This window comes from Nomascus leucogenys, chromosome 3 (genome assembly GCF_006542625.1).
Source record: "Nomascus leucogenys isolate Asia chromosome 3, Asia_NLE_v1, whole genome shotgun sequence".
NCBI lineage: Eukaryota > Metazoa > Chordata > Mammalia > Primates > Hylobatidae > Nomascus > Nomascus leucogenys.
Window position 1 is genome coordinate 1707829 of NC_044383.1, and position 24578 is coordinate 1732406.

At 49.3% G+C, this 24578-nt stretch overlaps 1 protein-coding gene across 4 annotated transcripts in view; it reads right to left on the reverse strand.

Annotated features, from left to right (window-relative positions):
• The window catches only part of PPP2R2D (protein phosphatase 2 regulatory subunit Bdelta), a 56383-nt gene extending 32015 nt beyond the window's left edge, over nt 1-24368 (reverse strand). For 2 of the 4 annotated variants that reach the window (XM_030805254.1, XM_030805247.1), the window contains exons 1-2: nt 23857-24060; nt 23681-23773 (exon numbers count right to left, since the gene is read on the reverse strand). Coding sequence is in view for 2 of the 4 variants with exons in the window: in XM_030805228.1 (XP_030661088.1) it covers nt 23681-23773; nt 23857-23863 (100 nt within the window). In the remaining 2 variants the exon portion in view is untranslated. Of the gene's footprint in view, nt 1-23680; nt 23774-23856 lie in introns of all 4 variants that reach the window. The other 2 variants (XM_030805228.1, XM_030805236.1) reach the window with 2 other exon arrangements.
• Nucleotides 24369-24578: the final 210 nt, after the last annotated feature.

Here is a 24578-nt window from a genome sequence, read left to right on the forward strand (position 1 = left end):
AGGAGTGCCTCTGCCCGGCCGCCCCGTCTGGGAAGTGAGGAGCGCCTCTGCCCGGCCGCCCCGTCTGGGAAGTGAGGAGCGCCTCTGCCCGGACACCCACCGTCTGGGAAGTGAGGAGCGCCTCTGCCCGGCCACCCACCGTCTGGGAAGTGAGGAGCGCCTCTGCCCGGCCACCCACCGTCTGGGAAGTGAGGAGCGCCTCTGCCCGGCCACCCACCGTCTGGGAAGTGAGCGCCTCTGCCCGGCCACCCACCGTCTGGGAAGTGAGGAGCGCCTCTGCCCGGCCACCCACCGTCTGGGAAGTGAGGAGCGCATCTGCCCGGCCACCCACCGTCTGGGAAGTGAGGAGCGCCTCTGCCCGGCCACCCCGTCTGGGAAGTGAGGAGCGCCTCTGCCCGGCCGCCCCGTCTGGGAAGTGAGGAGCGCCTCTGCCCGGCCACCCCGTCTGGGAAGTGAGGAGCGCCTCTGCCCGGCCACCCATTGTCTGGGAAGTGGGGAGCGCCTCTGCCCGGCCGCCCCGTCTGGGAAGTGAGGAGCGCCTCTGCCCGGCCACCCACCGTCTGGGAAGTGAGGAGCGCCTCTGCCCGGCCGCCCCGTCAGGGAAGTGAGGAGCGCCTCTGCCCGGCCACCCACCGTCTGGGAAGTGAGGAGCGCCTCTGCCCGGCCGCCCCGTCAGGGAAGTGAGGAGCGCCTCTGCCCAGCCACCCACCGTCTGGGAAGTGAGGAGCGCCTCTGCCCGGCCACCCCGTCTGGGAAGTGAGGAGCGCCTCTGCCCGGCCACCTCATCTGTGAAATGAGGAGCGCCTCTGCCCGGCCACCTATCGTCTGGGAGGTGAGGAGCGCCTCTGCCCGGCCGCCCCGTCCGGGAAGAAGTGAGGAGCGCCTCTGCCCGGCCGCCCCGTCCGGGAAGAAGTGAGGAGCGCCTCTGCCCGGCCGCCCCGTCTGGGAAGTGAGGAGCGCCTCTGCTCGGCCACCCACCGTCTGGGAAGTGAGGAGCGCCTCTGCCCGGCCACCCACCGTCTGGGAAGTGAGGAGCGCCTCTGCCCGGCCACCCCGTCTGGGAAGTGAGGAGCGCCTCTGCCCGGCCGCCCCGTCTAGGAAGTGAGGAGAGCCTCTGCCCGGCCACCCATCGTCTGGGAAGTGAGGAGCGCCTCTGCCCGGCCACCCATCGTCTGGGAAGTGAGGAGCGCCTCTGCCCGGCCACCCCGTCTGGGAAGTGAGGAGCACCTCTGCCCGGCCACCCACCGTCTGGGAGGTGAGGAGCGCCTCTGCCCGGCCGCCCCGTCCGGGAAGAAGTGAGGAGCGCCTCTGCCCGGCCGCCCCGTCCGGGAAGAAGTGAGGAGCGCCTCTGCCCGGCCGCCCCGTCCGGGAAGAAGTGAGGAGCGCCTCTGCCCGGCCGCCCCGTCCGGGAAGAAGTGAGGAGCGCCTCTGCCCGGCCGCCCCGTCCGGGAAGAAGTGAGGAGCGCCTCTGCCCGGCCGCCCCGTCCGGGAAGAAGTGAGGAGCGCCTCTGCCCGGCCGCCCCGTCCGGGAAGAAGTGAGGAGCGCCTCTGCCCGGCCGCCCCGTCCGGGAAGAAGTGAGGAGCGCCTCTGCCCGGCCGCCCCGTCCGGGAAGAAGTGAGGAGCGCCTCTGCCCGGCCGCCCCGTCTGGGAAGTGAGGAGCGCCTCTGCCCGGCCGCCCCGTCCGGGAAGAAGTGAGGAGCGCCTCTGCCCGGCCGCCCCGTCCGGGAAGAAGTGAGGAGCGCCTCTGCCCGGCCGCCCCGTCTGGGAAGTGAGGAGCGCCTCTGCCCGGCCGCCCCGTCTGGGAAGTGAGGAGCACCTCTGCCCGGTCACCCATCGTCTGGGAAGTGAGGAGCGCCTCTGCCCGGCCACCTATCGTCTGGGAAGAAGTGAGGAGCGTCTCTGCCTGGCCGCCCCGTCTGGGAAGTGAGGAGCGCCTCTGCCCGGCCGCCCCGTGTCTGGGAAGAAGTGAGGAGCGCCTCTGCCCGGCCGCTCCGTCTGGGAGGTCTACCATGGAGGCCAGAAGCAATGTGGGGGCTGGACGTGGTGGCTCACACCTGTGGTCCCGGCACTCTGGGGGGCGAGGCGGGTTGATCACTTCGGGCTAGGAGTTCGAGACCAGTCTGGCCAACTTGGCGAAACATGAAAAATACAACAGACAAACCAACCAACCAACTCAGTGACAACAAAACAGGTCTACCCTGGAGTCATACTCTAATTTTTTCTATTTTCCTCCCTTTCTGATCCTTTATCCCACTTTCTTTTTCTTCCTCTTCCTTCTCCCTCTTCTTTGTCAAATAGAGGATTGAGTTATTATCACTGATCCACAAAAAAAAAAAAAAAAAGCAGGGGTGGAAGACGGACACTTCCTGATTTCGAAACTTACCATAAAGCTATAGTAACCAAGACAGTATGGTATTGGCATGAGGACAGACATACAGACCAATGGGTCAGAGGTCAGAGTCTAGAAGGACACTTATGGTCAACTGATTTTCAACAAGTGCACCAGGGCAATTAATGGGAAAAGAATACTATTTCAACAATGATGCCAGGACATCTAAATATCCACATGCAAAAGAAAAAAGCTGAACCCTTACACCACATATAAAAATTATATGTAAATATAATTCATTGCACATAAATTATATATATAATGATATATAAATATGAATCAGAGACCTAAATGTAAGAGCTAAAGGAATAAGTCTTCACAATCTTGGATTAGACAGTGGTCTCTTACATATAGTACCAAAAACACAAACTTCTGAAAGAAAAAAATAAGGTGGACATCATCAAAATTAAAAATTCTTGTGCATCTAAGGACAGCATCAAGAGACTGAAAACACAACTCATGGAATGGGAGGAACTGTTTGCAAATTATGTATCCGATAAGGGACTTGTATCCAGAATACCTGAAGAACTCTTACAACAATAAAAAGACAGGCCCGGGCACGGTGGCTAACACCTGTAACCCCAGGAATTCAAGACCAGCCTGGGCAACATAGCAAGACCCAATCTCTACCAAAAATTTTTTAAAAGTTAGCCGGCTGTGGTAGTGTGTATCTGCAGTCCCAGCTACTTGGGAGGCTGAGGCAGGAGGATCGCTTGAGCTCAGGAGTTAACAGTGAGCTATGACAGCACCACTGCACTCTAGTCTGGGTGACAGAGCAAGACCCTGTCTCTAAAATAAATAAAATAAAAAGACAAGCCAATTGAAAATGTAATTTTCCAAAAAAATATATATATAAATGTCCAAATAAGCACAGGAAATGCTCAACACCATTAATCACTAGAGAAATACAAATCAAAACCACCAGATACCAGTTCACAACTATCAGGATGGCTAAAATTAGACAGACAATAACAAGCGTAGGTGAAGAAAAACTGTTCATACATTGACAGCGGGATTCTAAAATGTTGCAGCCACCTTGGGAAACTGTTTGGCAGTTCCTCAAAAACATTAAACACAGTTGCCATATGACCACGCTCCATTCCCAGGAATATACCCAAGAGCACAGAAAACACATGTATACACAAAAACATGTACAAGAATGTCCACAGGTGCATTTGAAAGAGCCAAAAACTAGGAACAACCCATCAACTAATGGATAAACAAAAATGGAAAACTGTTTGACCAGGAAAGGAGGGAGGACTGACGCATGCTGCAGGATACGCCTGACAGCATCACGCTGGGGAGAAGCAGCCGGAACAGAGGGACACATGGGCCATGACTCTATTTACATGACTGTGGAGAACAGACGAATCGACAGAAACAAAGTAATCAGTGGTTACCTGAGGGCAGAGGGTGGAGGGAATGGGAGGGACTGCTAGTGGGTTTCTTTCGGGGGTGATGGAAAGGTTCTAGAATTGGATAGTGCAGAAGGCCACACAACTCTGAATATTCACCCACACACTTCACAAAGGATGAGCTTTGTGCTCAATGAAATACGGCTCAAAAGCTGTTGTAAGTAAAACTACCCCATAAAAACAAATGGATCGAGTCACTAAAAGGGCCTCACAACTTGTAACCATTCTCAAATACACTCTAAAAGTAGACTACATTATTACAAGTTTTAAAAATAACCAACCAACAAAAATCTGATATAAATTTGTTTTCCACAAATTACTAAATTCATTTGCCTATTTAAACCTAAAGGGATTTTGTTTTCTTTTTGGCTACCTTCCAATTTTTTTTAAGAAAAAAACTGACAGACAATGGCCGGGCGCAGTAGCTCATGCCCGTAATCCCAGCACTTTGGGAGGCCGAGGCGGGCGGATCACAAGGTCAGGAGTTCAAGACCAGCCTGGTCTTGAAAACGGAGTGAAACTCCGTCTCTACTAAAAATACAAAAAATTATCCAGGTGTGGTGGTGTGCACCTGTAATCCCAGCTACTCAGGGGGCTGAGGCAGGAGAATCGTGTGCACCCGGGAGGCAGAGGCTGCAGTGAGCTGAGATCAAGCCACCGCACTCCAGCCCGGGTGATGGTGTGAGATTCCGTCTCAAAAAAAAAAAAAAAATGACAGATAACGTATGTATGTATTATGTACAATATGATGTCTAAAGTATACACACATTGTGGAACAATTAAATTTAGCTAATTAACAAATGTATTACCCCACATAACTCATTTTTGTGACAAGGAATACTTAACACCCACTCTTTATTTTTCAAGAATACATCAGCATTGACAATAGTTACCTTACTGTAAATACAGCTACTTTACTTCTCACAGGCATAGACGTAAGTAAATGACATCAGAGAGAAACGGTCAATCTTTTATTGTGTTTTACTCGGAAAATTAGTGTTTGCGTCATGCTGTGATCATAAGTCTTGCTTTGTCTAACAAGTTTCAGAAGACTTCAGAATTTGGGAACCATATTAAACCACTGCCATTGAAGCCTATAAGAGGTAGGACTACTCTTTTCAAGGAAAATCTGATTTGCTAAGAATATTCCAGGCTATTTCCCCCAGGCCATGCTGAAAAATGAGAACGTCTTTATCCAAAAGGCTGTCTGATTGAATATATTAACCTTTCTCTCAAACATATTAAGCAACTTGAATTACTACTAGGCAATTTTATGCTCAATTTTATGCTTAGTTCTTTTTGCAAATAAGAACTGTGTGAGCCATGGTAGACTCTGATTTACAGGCAAATCAAAAGCACTCTATAACCACCAACGACAGGCCAGGGGCTCTGACACAATCACCAACATAGTCGCTTTGGAAAAGTAAAAATACACTCTCCCCAGCTGAGCAAAAACGGATTCCAGCCCACCTCCGCACACTGCAGCCAGTGAGTTCTATTTTTTAAACTCAAATCCAACCATGCTGTTTTGAATCCTCACTGCCCTTAGTAAAGACCAAAATGTTAATCTTACTCCCTCTTTGCTTTCACACCCCATTGTCCCAGCCTGTCCTTCTCCCGTGTCAAGTCCTCCCACCCTCTCTTCCCTTTGCAGGCTCCTCCCATCCCTCATCCTGGTCCAGGCCCATCCCTCATTTGTATCTGAGCTCAAGGGTTCCTTGTTCAGGGAAGTCTTTTGACTCCTAGAGCCCTCATCAAATGGCAACGGATGAACTACTTAACTGCCGAAGCCTTAGGACCCTGTGTGCTGTGGGGCAGCGACATCCCCCCGGTCACTCCCTGCATGTCAGCAAAGCCTCTCTGGCCCCTCCCCTGTGGCAGATCTAGACATGCAACAACAAATACAACTATCTTTAAGTATTTCAGAGTCAGTCAAACTAGCAAGAAGGCAGTGACAAGTATTTCCCTTGCCTATACAGAAAAGATCACCACTCTGAGAACTGGTATTAACAGGGGAAAAACACATCTCAAACTTTAGGAAATGATCCTTGAACCTAGCCCATCATATTAGCAAAGCAAAGCTGCTAATGTTTCTCTCCTAATAACTTGTTCCTGAAATTCATCTTCTATTAACATTTATTCCTGTTTTATTTTTTGTAAAGACAGGGTCTCGCTACGTTGCCCAGGCTGGAGCACACTGGCGCAATCTTGGCTCACCGCGACCTCCTCCGCCTCTCGGATTCAAGTGATTCTCCTGCCTCAGCCTCCCGAGTAGCTGAGATTACAGGTATGCACCACTGTGCCCAGCTAATTTTTGTATTTTTAGTAGCAATGGGGTTTCACCCTGTTGGCCAGGCTGGTCTCGAACTCCTGACCTCAGGTGATCCACCCACCTCAGCCTCCCAAAGTGCTGGGATTACAGGCGTGAGATACTGTGCCCAGCAACAATTTTTTAAATAAACAAAAGTAGGTTAGAAACGTATTTCCTACTTCAAAAATCCACATCTAATTCTGCCATAAAAAGGAATGAAATTCTGACATATGCTACAATATGGCTGAGCCTTCAAAACATCATGTGTAGTGAAATAAGCCAGATACAAGTGGACAAACACGATGTCATTCCACCCGCGTGAGGTCCCTGCAAACACGATGTCATTCCACCCGCGTGAGGTCTCTACAAACACGATGTCATTCCACCCGCGTGAGGTCTCTACAAACACGATGTCATTCCACCCGCGTGAGGTCTCTACAAACACGATGTCATTCCACCTGCGTGAGGTCCCTACAAACACTGTCATTCCACCCGCGAGGTCTCTACAAACACGATGTCATTCCACCCGCTGAGGTCTCTACAAACACGATGTCATTCCACCCACGTGAGGTCCCTACAAACACTGTCATTCCACCCGCGTGAGGTCTCTACAAACACGATGTCATTCCACCCGCGTGAGGTCCCTACAAACACTGTCATTCCACCCGCGTGAGGTCCCTACAAACACGATGTCATTCCACCCGCGTGAGGTCCCTACAAACACGATGTCATTCCACCCGCGTGAGGTCCCTGCAAACACGATGTCATTCCACCCGCGTGAGGTCCCTGCAAACACGATGTCATTCCACCCGCGTGAGGTCTCTGCAAACACGATGTCATTCCACCCGCGTGAGGTCTCTGCAAACACGATGTCATTCCACCCGCGTGAGGTCTCTGCAAACACGATGTCATTCCACCCGCGTGAGGTCCCTACAAACACGATGTCATTCCACCCGCGTGAGGTCCCTACAAACACTGTCATTCCACCCGCGAGGTCTCTACAAACACGATGTCATTCCACCCGCGTGAGGTCTCTACAAACACGATGTCATTCCACCCGCGAGGTCTCTACAAACACGATGTCATTCCACCCGCGTGAGGTCTCTACAAACACGATGTCATTCCACCCGCGTGAGGTCCTACAAACACGATACGATGTCATTCCACCCGCGTGAGGTCCCTACAAACACGATGTCATTCCACCCGCGTGAGGTCTCTACAAACACGATGTCATTCCACCCGCGTGAGGTCCCTACAACACATGTCATTCCACCCGCGTGAGGTCCCTACAAACACCGATGTCATTCCACCCGCGGCCCCCCCCCCCCGGTCCTACACACTGTCATCCCCCCGAGCCCTACAAACACTGTCATTCCACCCGCCCCCCCCCCCCCCCCCCCCCCCACCCGCGTGAGGTCCTACAAACACGATGTCATTCCACCCGCGTGAGGTCTCTACAAACACGATGTCATTCCACCCGCGTGAGGTCTCTACAAACACGATGTCATTCCACCCGCGTGAGGTCCTACAAACACGATGTCATTCCACCCGCGTGAGGTCCCTACAAACACTGTCATTCCACCCGCGAGGTCTCTACAAACACGATGTCATTCCACCCGCGTGAGGTCCCTACAAACACGATGTCATTCCACCCGCGTGAGGTCCCTACAAACACTGTCATTCCACCCGCGAGGTCTCTACAAACACGATGTCATTCCACCCGCGTGAGGTCTCTACAAACACGATGTCATTCCACCCGCGTGAGGTCTCTACAAACACGATGTCATTCCACCCGCGTGAGGTCTCTACAAACACGATGTCATTCCACCCGCGTGAGGTCCTACAAACACTGTCATTCCACCCGCGTGAGGTCCCTTTCCCTGCAAACACGATGTCATTCCACCCGCGTGAGGTCTCTACAAACACGATGTCATTCCACCCGCGTGAGGTCCCTGCAAACACGATGTCATTCCACCCGCGTGAGGTCCCTACAAACACGATGTCATTCCACCCGCGTGAGGTCTCTACAAACACGATGTCATTCCACCCGCGTGAGGTCTCTACAAACACGATGTCATTCCACCCGCGTGAGGTCTCTACAAACACTGTCATTCCACCTGCGTGAGGTCTCTGCAAACACGATGTCATTCCACCGCGTGAGGTCTCTGCAAACACGATGTCATTCCACCCGCGTGAGGTCTCTGCAAACACGATGTCATTCCACCCGCGTGAGGTCTCTACAAACACTGTCATTCCACCTGCGTGAGGTCTCTACAAACACGATGTCATTCCACCCGCGTGAGGTCTCTGCAAACACGATGTCATTCCACCCGCGTGAGGTCCTACAAACACGATGTCATTCCACCCGCGTGAGGTCCCTACAAACACGATGTCATTCCACCCGCGTGAGGTCCCTACAAACACTGTCATTCCACCCGCGAGGTCTCTACAAACACGATGTCATTCCACCCGCGTGAGGTCCCTACAAACACGATGTCATTCCACCCGCGTGAGGTCCCTACAAACACTGTCATTCCACCCCGAGGTCTCTACAAACACGATGTCATCCACCCGCGTGAGGTCCCTACAAACACTGTCATTCCACCCGCGAGGTCTCTACAAACACGATGTCATTCCACCCGCGTGAGGTCTCTACAAACACGATGTCATTCCACCCGCATGAGGTCTCTACAAACACGATGTCATTCCACCCGCGTGAGGTCTCTGCAAACACGATGTCATTCCACCCGCGTGAGGTCCCTGCAAACACGATGTCATTCCACCCGCGTGAGGTCTCTGCAAACACGATGTCATTCCACCCGCGTGAGGTCCCTGCAAACACGATGTCATTCCACCCGCGTGAGGTCCCTAGACTAGGCAAATTCAGAGACAGAAAGTAGAATGGTGGTTGCCAGGGGCTGGGGAAGGGGCGAAGGGGAGTTACTGTTTAATAGGACAAAGCTGTGTTGGTAATGATGAGGTTGTTTTAGGAACAGGTAGTGGTGACAGCTACACAACACTAAGTGCATTCAACACCACTGAACTGTACACTTACGAACGGCTAAAATGATAAACATTGTGCCATGTATATTTTACCACAATTAAGAAAATATTCCTAGACCTCAAAAAAAAAAAAAAAATCCCAATCTATGCCAACCTGGGTGTCACATTTCTCTCTGTAGGTCAAGTGAAACACAGCCCAAACCACCCTAAGTTGCTGAGATACAGATGCGAACTGCACAGAGCCCGCCTGTGGGTGGTCTGTGTGCCTCCACCACAGCCTGTCCTGTGGGGAACACCGAGGTTATCAGTGCGCATGGCCAGAGAGAGGTTCCATCTACTTTTCAAATAACCCAGCAGCAGACGTTTAATGGATTTCTATGGTTACTATTTTACCTACGACATATTTTACTGTGATCAGTACTTTAGGGAGTATGCAGAAAGCCCTATGCTGATACCTTCATAATCCAAATAGATTACGCCTTTTACTACTGAATTCTTTAATGAACAGTAAGTAAATTGAGAATGGTTAAAGTAAAAACTTTCTCATTCTCTCCATTTTAAGATCACTATTACACAACTGAACTTAACCGGGGCTCTATGGCAGAGGAGATTAATAATTTTGGTTAATACCACTTCAAGGATTATCTAATATTTCAGATGCCTTTAACAACATCTATCTGTTACCATAAACGACGTCAAAATCTAAGAAATGTGACCTGTGACATTCAACTAGATCTCCAGGGTCTGACAAAATTGCAGGGAGCTGGAGAAGCGCGGCCACGGCGGAGCTGCAATTCACCATCGGCCTCTGTCTGATAAAAGGCAACCCGTGATCTATTTGGATAAACACTCAAGAGCAGGGACAGGCTATGAACCAATTTCACAGACACTGCCTCCAGTGAGGAAGGAGTGCGGGCAACGGAGTTGGGGAGTTAAAACGGAGATGGAGAGCCTCAACGTGACCGTAGCCTTCATCTCTTCAAAAACCCAAAACAAGATGGACCGTTGTTAGGTGTGGAGTACGTGGGTGTTTATTTACAGTATGCTAATAATACATAATTATTTATTCTAAAAGCAACCTATAGGTCTATCCAAATGTGAGGTGGCCAACAATGGAGCCTCCCGTACACAGGTTACTGCAAAGGACAGTAACAAAGCTGAGACGCAGCCTTCAATGCTTACGAAAGCCAGGAACGTTTACAAATGCACTGGTACACGTAAGGCACGAATCCCCCCTTTACAATCATTATCATTAGCCAAGTTTTTGTTTTGCTTTCTTTTAAATCTAGTTATGTACTAGAGCTTTTGTAATGAATACTCTTTTAGGGATACTACTTTGCCATTCTAGATTCTGGAACAGAACTATTGAAACGAAAAAAAAAAAAGTTTAAGGTATTTTCAAACGTGAAGTAATGGCAGCCTAAAACCGTTAAAATTCCAGAAAACCGGAGCACAACAGAAGGTGGGGTGATAAGCAGTGCTGAGTCATTATTAGGGGCGCACGGAGAGAAAAACCTTCCTCCTTCGAGTTGCTACAACTCCCTCTTTACCTTTTCTTAAGGGCACTTTTCTCCTTATATCCACAAAACAATGCATTCTTGGTGTGGAATATAAAACAATATAGAAATGTGCAGAACAAATGCCAAAGTCTCTATCCAGTGAGGCGTGCTCACTCTTTCCCCACAGGCACTCCGACGTCGTCCCTGGATATCTGCTTTCCAGAGCAGCGTTTACAACCACATGCAGCGTCGCCTGGGGTCACCGTTCCTCTGCAAAAGCTGCTGTTTTTCACCCAATGTGTCACAGACTGCTCTCTGAGGGGCACAGAACACTCTTACTCCACAAAGTGTGTTCTAACACATTTAACCGCCTCACTACTTTTAGGCATTTAGTGTTTTCAACGTTGTGTCACTGCAGTGCACACCTTTCTGAAATGCTGGCCTATTTCCTGTAGGATTCCTACAAGTGGAACCTTGGGGTCCTAACCCTTGTGTTAAGTTTGAGAGAGAAATGTCAAATTACCCTCCAAAAAATGAGTGTACAGACACTCTTCCCAGAAATGACTAGGAAAAATGGAACATTATTGTTGCTTTAATTAGAATGTCTTTGCTTGAGACAGGGTCTACTCTGTTCCCAGGCTGGAATGCAGTGGTGTGATCACAGCTCACAGCAGCCTTGACCTCCTGGGCTCAAGGGATCCTCCTGCCTTGGCCTCCCAAAGTGCTGGGATTACAGGCGTGAGGCCGGTCATATTTTGGCTCATTAATACCATCTCTATGATGATTTATGTTAACTCTTTTACTCACCACCCACTTAAAACAAATCAGCCATTAGATGTGCTTAAACATGCAGACCTATTGTCTGTGTTTTTTCACTCAAATGTTGCCAATTATCAGCGAACCTGCTGCCCCTTTCAGGCAGGTATGGTGACTCACCCAAGAATTCATAAAAGCCCTTCCTGTGTGCCGGTGCAGTGTTAGGTGCTGCGCACAATACAGAAAAAGATCAGCACAGCCTGTGTCTTCACACGGTTGCATTCCTATTTTAGTTGTGGTTTTATCATCTCTGGAGATCCAGATAAAATAAGCTCAAGTCTGTTTCACGCTCTGAGGTATCTAACATCATTAGCAAGACTTCTGTGACTACTCCAGGACTGCCTGTTTTCACGGTTGCCCCTGCCTCTGAGCTCTAAACTCCCGACCGTCCACACCTGCCATGGCGCTCCCACGAGATAATAATGGAGGCCTGTAACGGAGTGAGCCCTGCCACCTGGGCTCGGTAAGTGTACTCTCAGATGCTCGCATGCCAAAATTGCCCTAACGACACATTGCTCAGAAAATATCCACCCCCATCATTAAGCCTCGCATGGTATTTCAGTTCAATTCGCCAGTCGCCTTTTGTCCCACACATTATTCCTCTTCCACCCCATTACTGACCCAAACATGGATCTCAGCTCTTTTTCTTCATTTCCAGAGTAGCAACAGCAATAAAAAAAAAAATCTAGTCAAAGACACACGTGTAATAAATTCAACTGTACTCGGAGAGGAGAGTGCAGAATGGGGGCAAAAGAATTAAAAGTCAAGGTCAACAATTTTTAAAAACTCAGAAGACTAATATTCATAATGTATAAAGAACTTCTACAACCTGGGTGCGGTGGCTCACAACTGTAATCCCAGCACTCTGGGAGGCCGAGGTGGGCGGATCACTTGAGCTCATGAGTTTGAGACCAGCCTGAAACAGTCAAGAAATGTGCACAGCCTCTGACACCGTGTACCCACTCCTGGGTGTCTGCCACCCAGGAAGGGCAAAAGGATGGACGAGACTCTCCTGCACTGTCATTAGAACCACTGGACTAAATAAGTAAGGGAATACTATGCAGCAATCAAAAAGGATAAAATGAGTCTCATAAAAAGGCAGCCTGGTTAAAAATTTAAGTATGGGCTCTGGACTCAGAATGTCTGCATGCAAATAACGAGTATAGCACCTATTAGCTCTGAGACCTTCACCAACTGACTTCATCTTCCTGATACTTGATCGCCTCATGTGTATGATGAAGGCAACACAGTAGTACTTACATCTCAAGGGGCTGTGGCCGGGGGTCAAATGAGCTCGAGTATGGCTGAGCAGAAAACCTGGTTCCCTGTAAGATCTCCAATTATAGACTCTTAATGAAAAAAGGCAAGTGGCAGCTGTGTGCCATGGCTCGTGCTTGTATTCCCCGCATTTCGGGAGGCCGAGGTGGGAGGATCACTTGAGTCCAGGAGTTCAAGACCATCCTGGGCAACACAGCAAAACCCTGTCTCCACAAAAAAACAGAAAAAAGCTGGGCATGGCAGTGCACGCCTATAGTTCCAGCTACTCGGGAGGCTGAGCAGGGAGAGGACTGCTTGAGCCTGATCAGGCTGCAGTGAGCTCTGATCGCACCACTGCACTCCAGCCTGGGCGACAGAGGAGTAAGACCCTATTTCCAAAAAAGGAAAGGAAGGAAAAGAAGTAGCAAAAAACCAATACTAATACAGAAAATCTTACTCAACGTCTAGAATAAGGTTCCACGTCTGTGGATTAAAAAAGATTGCTCATACATAAACCAGGTTTCAAAACATAAATAAATACACACAGAGAAAATAAATACACACAGAGAAAATCATCTACAGAGACACAGTTAAGAGCAGCGGGCTCTGAGGAAGACTCAGGACAGCAGTGGGATGAAGAGGAACTTTTGCTCTCTGCTCTTGATCCAGCTGTTCTCAGCTGTTCTATCATTTGATTTTCTTTACATAATAAACACTCTATTTTTGTATTTTGAGACAAAACCAGTACAAGCTGGTAAAGATGAGAGAGGACAGTTAAGTCTGCCCTGTCCTTGACACTCCTACTGCTAATAGCTTGCATTCAAGCAGCAGTTCTCAAAGTGTGGTCTGTGGGCCCTTGAGGGTGCAACGGTCTTCAAAAACCTCTCAGAGGGTCCATGAGGTCAAGACTATTTTCATCATAATCCTTGTACGTCATCTGCCGTTTTCACGCTGTTGTCATTTCCACGGATGAGCAAAGCCAAGGGCAGGTGGAGCTGCTGGCGGCTCAGCACGATCTGTGGCAGCAGCCCCAAGCTCTCCTCTCCACGCCCTGCACAGGCAGGGAAAAAGGGAAAGAAAAAGAAAAAAGGCCAGTTTTGCTTAGCTTATTCCCTGATGAACAGTTAAAATAATTCGCCACTTTATTCAATTCCAACCCTGTGATAAAATGTGCCACAAAAGAACTTTTGCTGCATCCCCAAGTACAACTGTCTCAAGAAAAAGTACATGGTACAGTTGTTTGTGTTGAAAAACAAAAAACAAAATTCAGTTTCTCCCATCACATCCTCACAGCACACTTAGGACACCAGATGTGTGGGGACCTCTCCCCATCAGAAAGGAAGCAGTCAATTCTGGACTGGACACTGGCTGGGGTCCCCTGATTCCGTTAAATCTTGATGCTGGGAGAAAGCATCAAATCCCACAGGTTGAGTGCTCTGTCCCACAAGACTGCCTCCCCACTTCAAGAGCCAACAGCAAGCCTCAGGTTGTGTTACTTGTGCTTCTGACTGACCGGCCATCAATCAGAGTGTCCACAACCCTCACCGAGCACGCACATCTCAGGGAAACACTTTAGTTTAGCGGTTTATTATAAAGGAGACTACAAAGGACACAGAGGCGATGCATAGGGCGAGGGATGGTGGCTGAGAGCAGAGCTCCCATGCCCTCTCTGGGTGGGCCCCCTCCAGAAACATCTGGAAGCTATCTTCAAACCCAGTCCATACATAGGCAAGACTATTTAAATCACTGGCCACTGGTGATCAGCTTAACCTTCAGCTCCCCCGTCCCTCACCACTCCCCGAGGTTGGGGATCGGGGCTGAAAGTCCCAACCTTCTAATCCTGCCTACATCTTTCTGGTGACCAGCCCCCGTTCTGAAGCTACCCAGGGGTTGCCGGCCCTTAGCCAACTCATTACGAAGACATCACTGATGAGCCCGAGGATTTTAGGAGTTGTGTACTACGGAAGACCAAATACATATTCCACAGTATCACACAAGCTCAACTAGCCCTTTTTTTCATGGAACGCCATTTTTATTTGAAAGAACAACTGACCAACTTTGGTTATTAAGAACTTGGTATCTGGCAGAAATTTACTTGAAAATGAACACAGTGAGCCTCTCACTTCACAGAAAATAACTGCCAGTATTTGTTACCAATGATAAAATCCAAGCTTTCAAGAGAAAATTAGAATTTTGGAAAACTTTTATCTACTACTGCTAATTTGACAGTTTCTCACTTTTTCTTCTGATGAGATCAGTGGTGACATTAAAAAATATGATTTTCTTCAATTTTACATAACGGAATGTGTCAACATTTAGAAAAAAGAAACAACTCTATGTAACAGTATTTCCATACAACCCCCGTGTGATGTTACCAAACCATGTCCATGAGCAAAAGACCCACTCTGAGCACAAGACAGACCTCAGGGTTCTGACGGAAGAGAGTACAGAAATGTCACTCACCCCAAAGGGCCAGCACACTCAAACAAGCTGCCACCTGGCGAGTTACAGTGCATCGCTAAGAGCCTCCGGGATGTCCCCTCCTCTGCCCACATGGAAGCGTGAGGCCACATTTTCTTTACACACTTCAATAAAGCAACTGGAACACACTGAATGCAGAAGCAGGTCTGAGAATCCAGCCATCACCTCTTAAGCCACTTATTTTAAAAAGATGTACAAAAGTATAAAACAACACTGTTCTTCTTGCTTAACCTTTTTGTTTTTGAAAAGTTGTTTCTCATTAAAAATGTTATGTTAACATGTAGTAGATTATTTTAAAGTAAAATAAATATTTTAAGTTGTTCTGTTTTAATTTCAAATATAGAAAACATCAACAGCTATAACCAGCACAAACAAAGGCTCTCTGGATCCTCAATATAACTATTAAGAGTATATAGAATTATTCCAGTACCAAAAGACTTTGCGAACCAACTCTAGGTCAGGGTTTAGCAAACCACAAGCTGGGCGACATCTGGCCAGCTGCCTGTTTCTGTAGGCATGCTCGTGTGAAAGCAGGGCACAGAGCCACGCCTATCCTCCTCTGCAGGGTCTATGGCTGTCTTCCTGCTAAAGGCAGAGTTGAATTCAGTCGTTGCAACAGGCACAGTATGGCCTCAAAGTCTAGAATACTTACCATCTGGCCCTATACAAAAAAGCTTGCCCACCCCGAAACTACAGTAAGCCCATTTTCCCAAACTTTATTATTGCAGTAACTTCCTATCTCCATTCTTACCCACCACCATCCATTCTCCAAAGGGCAGAGTGACCTTGTTGAAAACATAGCTGATGTCACTCCTCTGCTTAGGATCTGAAAAGCTCACAATCACTCAGAGTCCTGAGCACAGTATTCACGTCCTTTATTCATCATCCTGTGGCCCCAGCCAGCCTCCTGCTCATCACAGCCACTCTCTTTTCTGCCAGAAGACCGTGCCAAGCACTGACCTCTCAGAACATACCATGCTCTGTCCAACCCCCACACCAAGCCCTCTCCACCTGGAACATTCTGCTCCCCCTCCCTTCCTCCCTCTTCTTATACCCTGATGTCCTCCCCTCCACTCCCTACCCAAGTCTGTGTACTGCGTACTTCTTCACATTGCCTCAGTGTGCCCTGGTCCAGCCATGGTGCAAGGAACCACCTGCTTGTCTGTGTCCGAACAGTTTCCTGAAGGCAAGAACTGCGTTTCTATTTCCAACAGCCAGCACTAGCAGCCCTTTGGTACGCTGTTGTGAACTTTTCAGATGTGCCAAGCTGAAAGCTGGCCCCTGCATTACCCTTCGTTTTTCTTAAACTGGCTCTCTGAAGTGACAGAGTCAGCTATTCTCCTATGCAAGAGGGTCTCTTAAGACAACAGCCTCTAAACAGTTACCAGTTAACGTGTTTGTTTGCCAGAGCTTTCCATACATTTTCTGGAATCTTCACAGCAACCCTGTAATGGTCACAAGTAATAGTACCCGTTTAACAGATAAGAAAAGAGTAAGTAACTTGCCAAGTTAACACAAAGCCTGAAGAGGGGGAAAAAGGGATGTGTACCAAATTCCACGTGCACAATGCCTCTCCATCACCTGGTAATATTGTGACATTCCATACGCTGACTGACATCCAGTGGGAGAGACAAGCCTAATAACACACGTGATAAAACGAGGGAACCACAAGCAGGACACAGCCAATTGCTAAACAACATGGAACACGGTGTGAAAGTGAAGCCTGGAGTCTAAGACGACACTGAACGCTGAGGGGAGCTGGAGCAGGGACTCGCCAAGTGGGATTGGAGGTGGATTTAGAAGGATCAGCAGGGCTTACAGAGTGGACAGGAAGCAAAATAAATACTCTAGGCGGAGAAAGAAACAGGAGCAAAGATCAAGGGATGGGAATAATCACTGAATAATAATGTAAACATGAAGAGGCCAGGCCCAGTGGAAGGGATCTGGGCAGATGGAGATCAAGCAGGTGAGGAAAAACAAGAAACTGCTATTTTTGTGTTTAAATATAGCTAAAACCAAGCCCCAATACCTTAAAATACAAGAGAATTAACAGTTGTATCTAGCACTTGAAAAGCACTTTTCAAGTTGCAAAAGCACTGCACATTGTTTGATCTTAATAAAAAGCTTCCGATTTAACTTCTAGATAAGCGAGCTGAAGCTCAGAAAGGGGCCCTCAGAGTTGAAAACAGCGGACACAAACCCAACCTGGAAGTTCCTATCAGAACGGTAGACTGCTTAAAATCAGGGAACATGGAAATCACCAGGTATGATTCAATACCACCACGTATCTTGTAAACGTAACTTCACAATGTAACGACGACCAGGCCAGCCTCCTGAGTGTTAAGATATGGCTGTACTAAGCAGGATGAGTCTGTGAATCTTTTTTTTTTTTTTTTTTTTTTTGATATGGAGTCTCACTCCGCTGCCCAGGCTGGAGTGCAGTGGTGCGATCTCGGCTCACTGCAAGCTCCGCCTCCCAGGTTCGCGCCATTCTCCTGCCTCAGCCTCCCAAGTAGCTAGCTGGGACTACAGGTGCCCGCGACCACAACCAGCTAATTTTTTGTATTTTTTTTAGTAGAGGCGGGGTTTCACCGTGTTAGCCAGGATGGTCTCAATCTCCTGACCTTGTGATCCACCCGCCTCGGCCTCCCAAAGTGCTGGGATTACAGGCATGAGCCACTGCGCCCGGCGAGTCTGTGAATCTTAAGGCATACAACCGATTTCCTAAAGGCAGAGGCTTCCTATGAAACTCTCGTAAGTCAAACTGCACAATATTACTAGACTGTTTCCTTGTTTGATGGCCTTCCCCAGAGGATGCTTTCCTGAATGTTCTCTTCAACGGCACAGATATAAATATTAAGTAAATGAAAATTCTACAATGGAATATAGAAATCAGACCGGAAATAATTCAAATAAGCAGACACCACGTCCCATTAAGACAAAAAAAAAAAAAAGATAAATACCAAATGCCCATTTTCTATACACAGAAGAAGTCAATAAATATGACTGACAAGTTTTGCATTCACCAACACTGTATTTCATTGATTCTAAGTACATTTCCCCACATCTTAGTATCTCTGAAATTAGATGTAGATTTTATATATACACATAAAAGACATTATAGACTATATATAAAAGATACACCTAATTTCAAAGATTATATATATACATACATAATTATTATTATTTTTTCTTTTTTCTGAGACAAGGTCTCACTCTATTGCCCAGGCTGGAGTGCAGTGGTGCAATCATAGCTCATTGCAGCCTCAACCTCCCTGGCTCAAGCGATCCCCCAACCTCAGCCTCCTGAGTAGCTGGGACTACAGGTGTGTACTACCATAGCTGGTAAACGTTTTGAATTTCTTTTTTTTTTTTTTTTGGTAGAGACAAGATGTTGCCCAGGCTGGTCTCAAATTGCTGGGCTCAAGGGATCCTCCTGCCTTGGCCTCCTGAAGTGCTGAGTCTACAGGCGTGAGCCATTGAGCCAGACGTTATCTTACATTCAATGAAACACAGTAACTTTCTGGTATTGATGCTCAAGTTACCTTAATTTTTGTTACCTTTCTGCGATTTAAAGTGTTTCTTTCAAAGTACCAATGTAAACTCCCTTGGAAAGGCTATCCTACCAGATTAACCAGATATCCATGTTACTTACGTAACTCCCCAGACTCAAGCTTGACTTCAGCAAACAAACCTTTAGTTTTGTTTAGTGTATCTCTTTAGAAACAGGTTAATGTCTAATTCAAAGCAATAGATCATGGATTAAGAAACTGATTAAAGCAAAATCAACAAATAAAACCCCAATACACTTAAAACTGCAAATGCTAAGAAAGGAACCAGCTGTTATCAAGCTATAAAGCTATATAAAACCAGGTTCAATGTAAGACCCTCCTCCCCCAACCCCTCCTCATGGTTTCTCCACAGGAGCAATTCGTGTAATACATAAAGCAGCAAGACCCAAAGCTTCCCTGCAGGTAAGCAGGCTGCAGTCATGTGGAAAGTGCCGTCGCAGGCAAAGGTGCTGCAGCACTTGCTTGACGTGCAGGTGTTTCACTTACTTACTGTCTCTGCGGTATCTACTCTTCAAAGAGTTTGAGAATTGGTTGGAAAGTGATGCTATTCTTGAATCCTTGTTACTAATCTTCTATCATTTTGATACGCACTTCCTTTAAAGGCATTCCATTTTCATTTGCCTTCAAAAGCATTTTCACACGCCTCTTGGTAGTAAGATTTTTACCGAGCTTTAGAAGAACAGCTCCATCCCAAGGCTGGACGGCCACATGCCACAGTGGGGCTTCATCAGTACTGTGCTGGCTGCAAATGGTCGCTGAAGCAATACAGCACTCCATGGCTCTGCGGCCAGTTGGCATGGCTTCAAACCCTGGCCCTGCCATATACTCGCTTTGTGACCCAAGTTAATTGCTCCCGCACCTTGGATTCTGCATCTGAGACTGGGAAGAACAATATTTCCTCCCTTCTTGGGTTGTGTGAAGATTAATTGACATGGGAAAAGCACTGCGAGCACTCTCTAGCACAGAATGACCACTCAGCAACTGTCACCTATCATGACCTTCGTGCTGGGTCCTCTACAAAGGCTGGGGTGGGAAAGGGGATAGCCAGCCTTCAAGCTTGAGGAGCTCAGCCTACCAGAGAGAGAAGCAAAGGATGAAATACCATGTGACATTGCAAAACACATCACATGCTGAATGAAGTACGTTCCAGGAGAGGGAGCAGGGGCTGGGTGAAGGTGATTCCATAACATGCAGAAAAAATCTGCAAAACAGTTAACAATTTCCAGAAAGGAGCCACCATCTAGAACCAAAACATCGTGGAGGTAGAAGCTAACAAAAACTTTTCTACTTGCTTCCTGCTGGAAGTCCCCTGGTTTTACTATTTTAACTCTTGGGCACCTCAGCATATAAACTCACCTAGTCCCACCTTCCAGCAAAGGGAGGAGAGGCAAGTCACCACTGACTGCTGCTCATACCCCTGCTCATCAGCAGGACACTTAATAACTTCCTTGTGAGCTCAGCTCTACTCCTACCTGCAGGAGGATGGGAAGTCTGATGACCCAGTGGGATCACAACTCTTAGCAAAATGACCTGACCCATAGCTAAACCCAATTCTTTAAAAAAAAAAAAAGGGGGGGGCACATCAAATTTTACACAGGCCAACACTTTCACCGTAGGTTATGATTCTGATCCCCAGCCCAAAACTATTAGTCTTAAAAACAAAACAGAAATCAAAACAAAAACCAAAGGCTTTCCTACATTACTCACTTCATGACCTCCAAAGTCAGGAGTGCCTACTCTTACCCCTGCACCACTTCCTGTGCACTGGACACCACCCCACTGAAGTCAGGAGAGGACCCAGGCCTTAATCTCTAAGGCTCTTTCTCCTTACCCACTGCAGAGAGGGCAGAAAGGCGGCCAGAGTGCAGGGCTGTAGTAGAGCTCTACAGAGCTGAACTTGGCCCAGAACAAAACCTTCAAGAACAAAATGCCTCACAAGCCACAAATCTAAACAAATAAAATCTGCTATACCTTAAGTTCTACAGCCTGAGCAGCAGTGCACGATAAACACCCCTGTGAACTGCCCATCTCTCTTTTTTGTTTTTGAGACGGAGTCTCGCCCTGACGTCCAGGCTGGAGGGCAACGGCACCATCTCGCCTCACTGCAACCTCCACCTCCCAGGTTTAAGCGATCCTCCTGCCTCAGCCTCCTGAGGAGCTGGAATTACAGGCGGGCCCCGCCACGCCTGGCTAATTTTTGTATTTTTAGTAGAGACGGGGTTTTGTCATGTTGGCCAGGCTAGTCTCGAACTCCTGACCTCAAGTGATCCACCTGCTTCAGCCTCCCAGAGTGCTGGAGTTACAGGTGTGAGTCACCGTACCCGGCCACCCATCTCTTCTCTCTCACCAACATCTCTCCCTCAGGGTTGCATTTGGGTACGACCAGCTTCTTGATACTTGCTGCTCAGCAATCCCTGGTGACTAACGACTACACTTCCCTTCATCATCACTGACTCTCTGGTCTTAATACAAACAAACGGCATCACAACTATGGGACAAATCGATGGTGACTTATAAATGTGTTAATCTGGATGGGTTACTATGGCCAAAGCATACATGGATTAAAATAGAAAGCTCTGAATACATACAATAACCAAAACACATGCGGATAATTACCGCAAAGCAATGTTACAAAAAAAAAACCACGACAACTCGAAATACCAAACTTTTGGATTTACTCAAAATTTAACTTAAAATGGGGATTTAAAACTGCAAAAAGCTCCCATCAGTTTAATTCAGAGAACAAAGTATTTGTCAATTTTTTTTTTTTGAGATGGAGCCTTGTTCTATTGCCCAGGCTGGAGGGCAATGGCACGATCTCCACTCACTGCAACCTCCACCACCCGGGTTCAAGTGATTCTCCTGCCTCAGCCTCCCAAGTAGCTGGGATTACAGGCATGTGCCACCACGCCCGGCTAACTTTTGTATTTTCAGCAGAGATGGGGTTTCACTGTGTTGGCCAGGCTGGTCTCAAACTCCTGACCTCAAGTGATCTGTCCACCTTGGCCTCCCAAAGTGCTGGAATTATAGGCATGAGCCACAACACCCAGCCCAAGATTTTTTTTTAAAGAAAGAATGCTATTTTCATATGTGTAAAGTCACATTTAAAATACACTACCTTAGTTATACTTAAATTTTAATTCATTCAGCTTATCAATAATTTTTTTTTTTTTTAAAGTAAAGAAACCAGGCAGGTGCAGTGGCTCACGCCTATAATCTCAGCACCTTGGGAGACTGACGTGGGCAGACCACTTGAGCCCAGGAGTTCAAGACCAGCCTGGGCAACATGGCGAAATCCCCTACAACAATACAAAAATTAGCCTGGTGTGGTGGCGCACACGTGTCTGTGGTCCTAGCTACTCCAGAGGCTGAGGTGGGCGAATCGCTTGAGCCTAGGAGACAGAGGTTGCAGTGAGCCCAGATCGCACCACTGCACTCCATCCAGCCTGGGCTACAAAGTGAGACCCTGCCTCCAAAAAAGAAAACAAAGAGTTAACAGAAATTAAGGCAAGCATTAAGCCCTCTCACCTTCCTACTCCCAAACAAGTTTTGCTTTATTTGCGATAGAAGGCACACTTGAGTAAGGCTGAACTGTCACTTGCTTAGCACACGCAAAATCAAACAAAAAAAGTAATGTATTTTAAAGAAATAAAATCAATAAACTTTTTAGATCACATAAAATGCACCTAGTTTTAATCTCAAACCATATACATTACGCATTTCTTAGAGCCCAGTTTCACCTGCTTAATAACCTAGGCCCTGTTTGTCCCACGGGGCCCAGAATCTCCAGATGTCCTCACGGGTCATGCGCCAAACCAGACACTGCCAGGGAGAGGTACAGGGTAGGGAAGAGGGAGTAAAAGTTCACGGGATGGGGGTGCCGAGATGCAGGGAAGTGAACAGGACGTCTGACAAGCGGCTTTTAGTAACTTGAGGCAGGGAAGGTGTATTTGGTACAAACACCAATCATTTTTAAGAAAAGGTTAAAGGTTTACAATGTTCAGTAAGATGTATGAACAACAAAAAAGTCACTACCATTCTGAATCTGAAATAGCAATCAAACTTCTAAGACTCGACCAAGTTCTGAGACATTCAACGGTGAAGGAGAAAAGCTACATAGTTTTTTAACTTTCAGGTGACAGGTAAGCTTCATGGGAAGCTGGGGTGGGAGGCACTCCCCAGTTCCCTCCCATCACCCTAAAACTTTGTGCCTGGGCCAATTTGAGGGTATGATTTAAGGAAAAGACCAGCTAACTTCAAGTAATACCATAAAGTTCAAGATTAAAATCGGGAATAGAGACCTTAAAATATATCAGTGGAGAAGGTAGCAATACTTCACAGTAAAATTAAAGGATTTTAGAACCTCAGAAAGCAGACCTTAAGAATCAGGGAGTCCGGCTCTCTTGTTATGGGTGGACAAACCGAGGCAACCAGCCTCGCTCAAGAGCGCACCGGCGATGAAACGCAGAGCCCGGTGGGGGCCGAGGCCCCAACCCAGCCCTAGGCGCGTTCCCAGCCTCTGGGCCATTGTGCCGCGCTGCCCGAGCGCAGGATCGGGACTCCGTTCCCGTCCCCGGCTCCGCAACGATCTCCTCAGTTCCGCCCCGGGCAGGAGAGAGCCCCGGGCTTCGGTTCCGCCCCGGGCAGGAGGCACCCCTAGGCGCTGGGTTCGGAGGGCCCGGCCGCCCGTGACCTTGGTGACTTACATAAGCCCCGCCGCGGGCCCGGCGCCTCCACCCGTGCCCCGCGGGCAGGGACAGCGGACAGAGGACGGCCGCCCCCCGACCACGGCCCCCAGCTCGGCCCCTGGCCCCTGCCCCGCCCGCCCGGCCCCCATCCTCCTGCCTGCTTCCACGGACGCTTGGGGCCCGGAGGCCGCGGCCGGGCTGGGAGCTGTCCGCGAGGGTCCCGGGGCGGGGCGCGGCGCGGGCCTCACCTTCGGCCACGTCCTCGTCGATGGCCCCCTTGACCTGCGAGAAGCACCACTGGAAGTCGTTACCGCCCGCGGGGCAGCCGCCGCCTCCGGCTCCTGCAAACACAACGGGACGGTCAGGCCGGCCGCGGCCCCCGCCCGCCCCCGTGGCCCCCGCCGGCCCGCGCAGGCCCCCTCACCTGCCATGGCAGCCGGCGGCGGGACGGGCGGGGACCGCGGCAGACCAGGGAGACGGCCTCCGCGCCGCTGCAGCCGAGCGCTCAGCCCCGGCTGCCGCCGCCGCCGCCACCGCCGGGGAGGGATTTTTTTCCCTTTTCAAAATGGCGCCCAATGCCCGTCGCCCCGCTGGATGACGTCATCGCCCTCCGCCTCCTCGGACGGGCAGCGGACGGGGCGGGCCGCGGGGGCTGCCAGGGGCGCCCAATGCGCCTGCGCCCGTCGACCCCGGCCCCGGGCCCGGCGCCGCTCGGCTGTGGGGGGAAGGGATGCCTGGGCGACTGCGGAGGGAAGCCGGGGTCGGCGGGCGCAGGCCAGCTCCTCGGCCCTCGGCCCTAGGCCTCTCGCAGTGGACCGGTGTGCACCCGGCGCTCCGCAGAAGACTAGGGCCGCCGCCCGCCCCTACTCTCCGGGGACTCCCGGAGAGCCTCGGCTGCAGCCGGACACGCCTTCAGGGCGCCGCTGGGCCGGACACGCCCTCATCCCGCATCGGCCAATGGAAGCGTGGGTTCTCCGCGGAACCGCCAATGGAGGGCGCGCTTGGCGGCGGTGGGCGGGCATGTGGGCCGGCCTCACCTGAGCGCGCCGCACCTGAACGCTGCCTCCAGCCCGCTGCCTCCAGCCCACTGCCCCCGACGCGGAGTCTCGCTCTGTACCCCGGGCTGGAGTGCGGGGGCGCGATCTC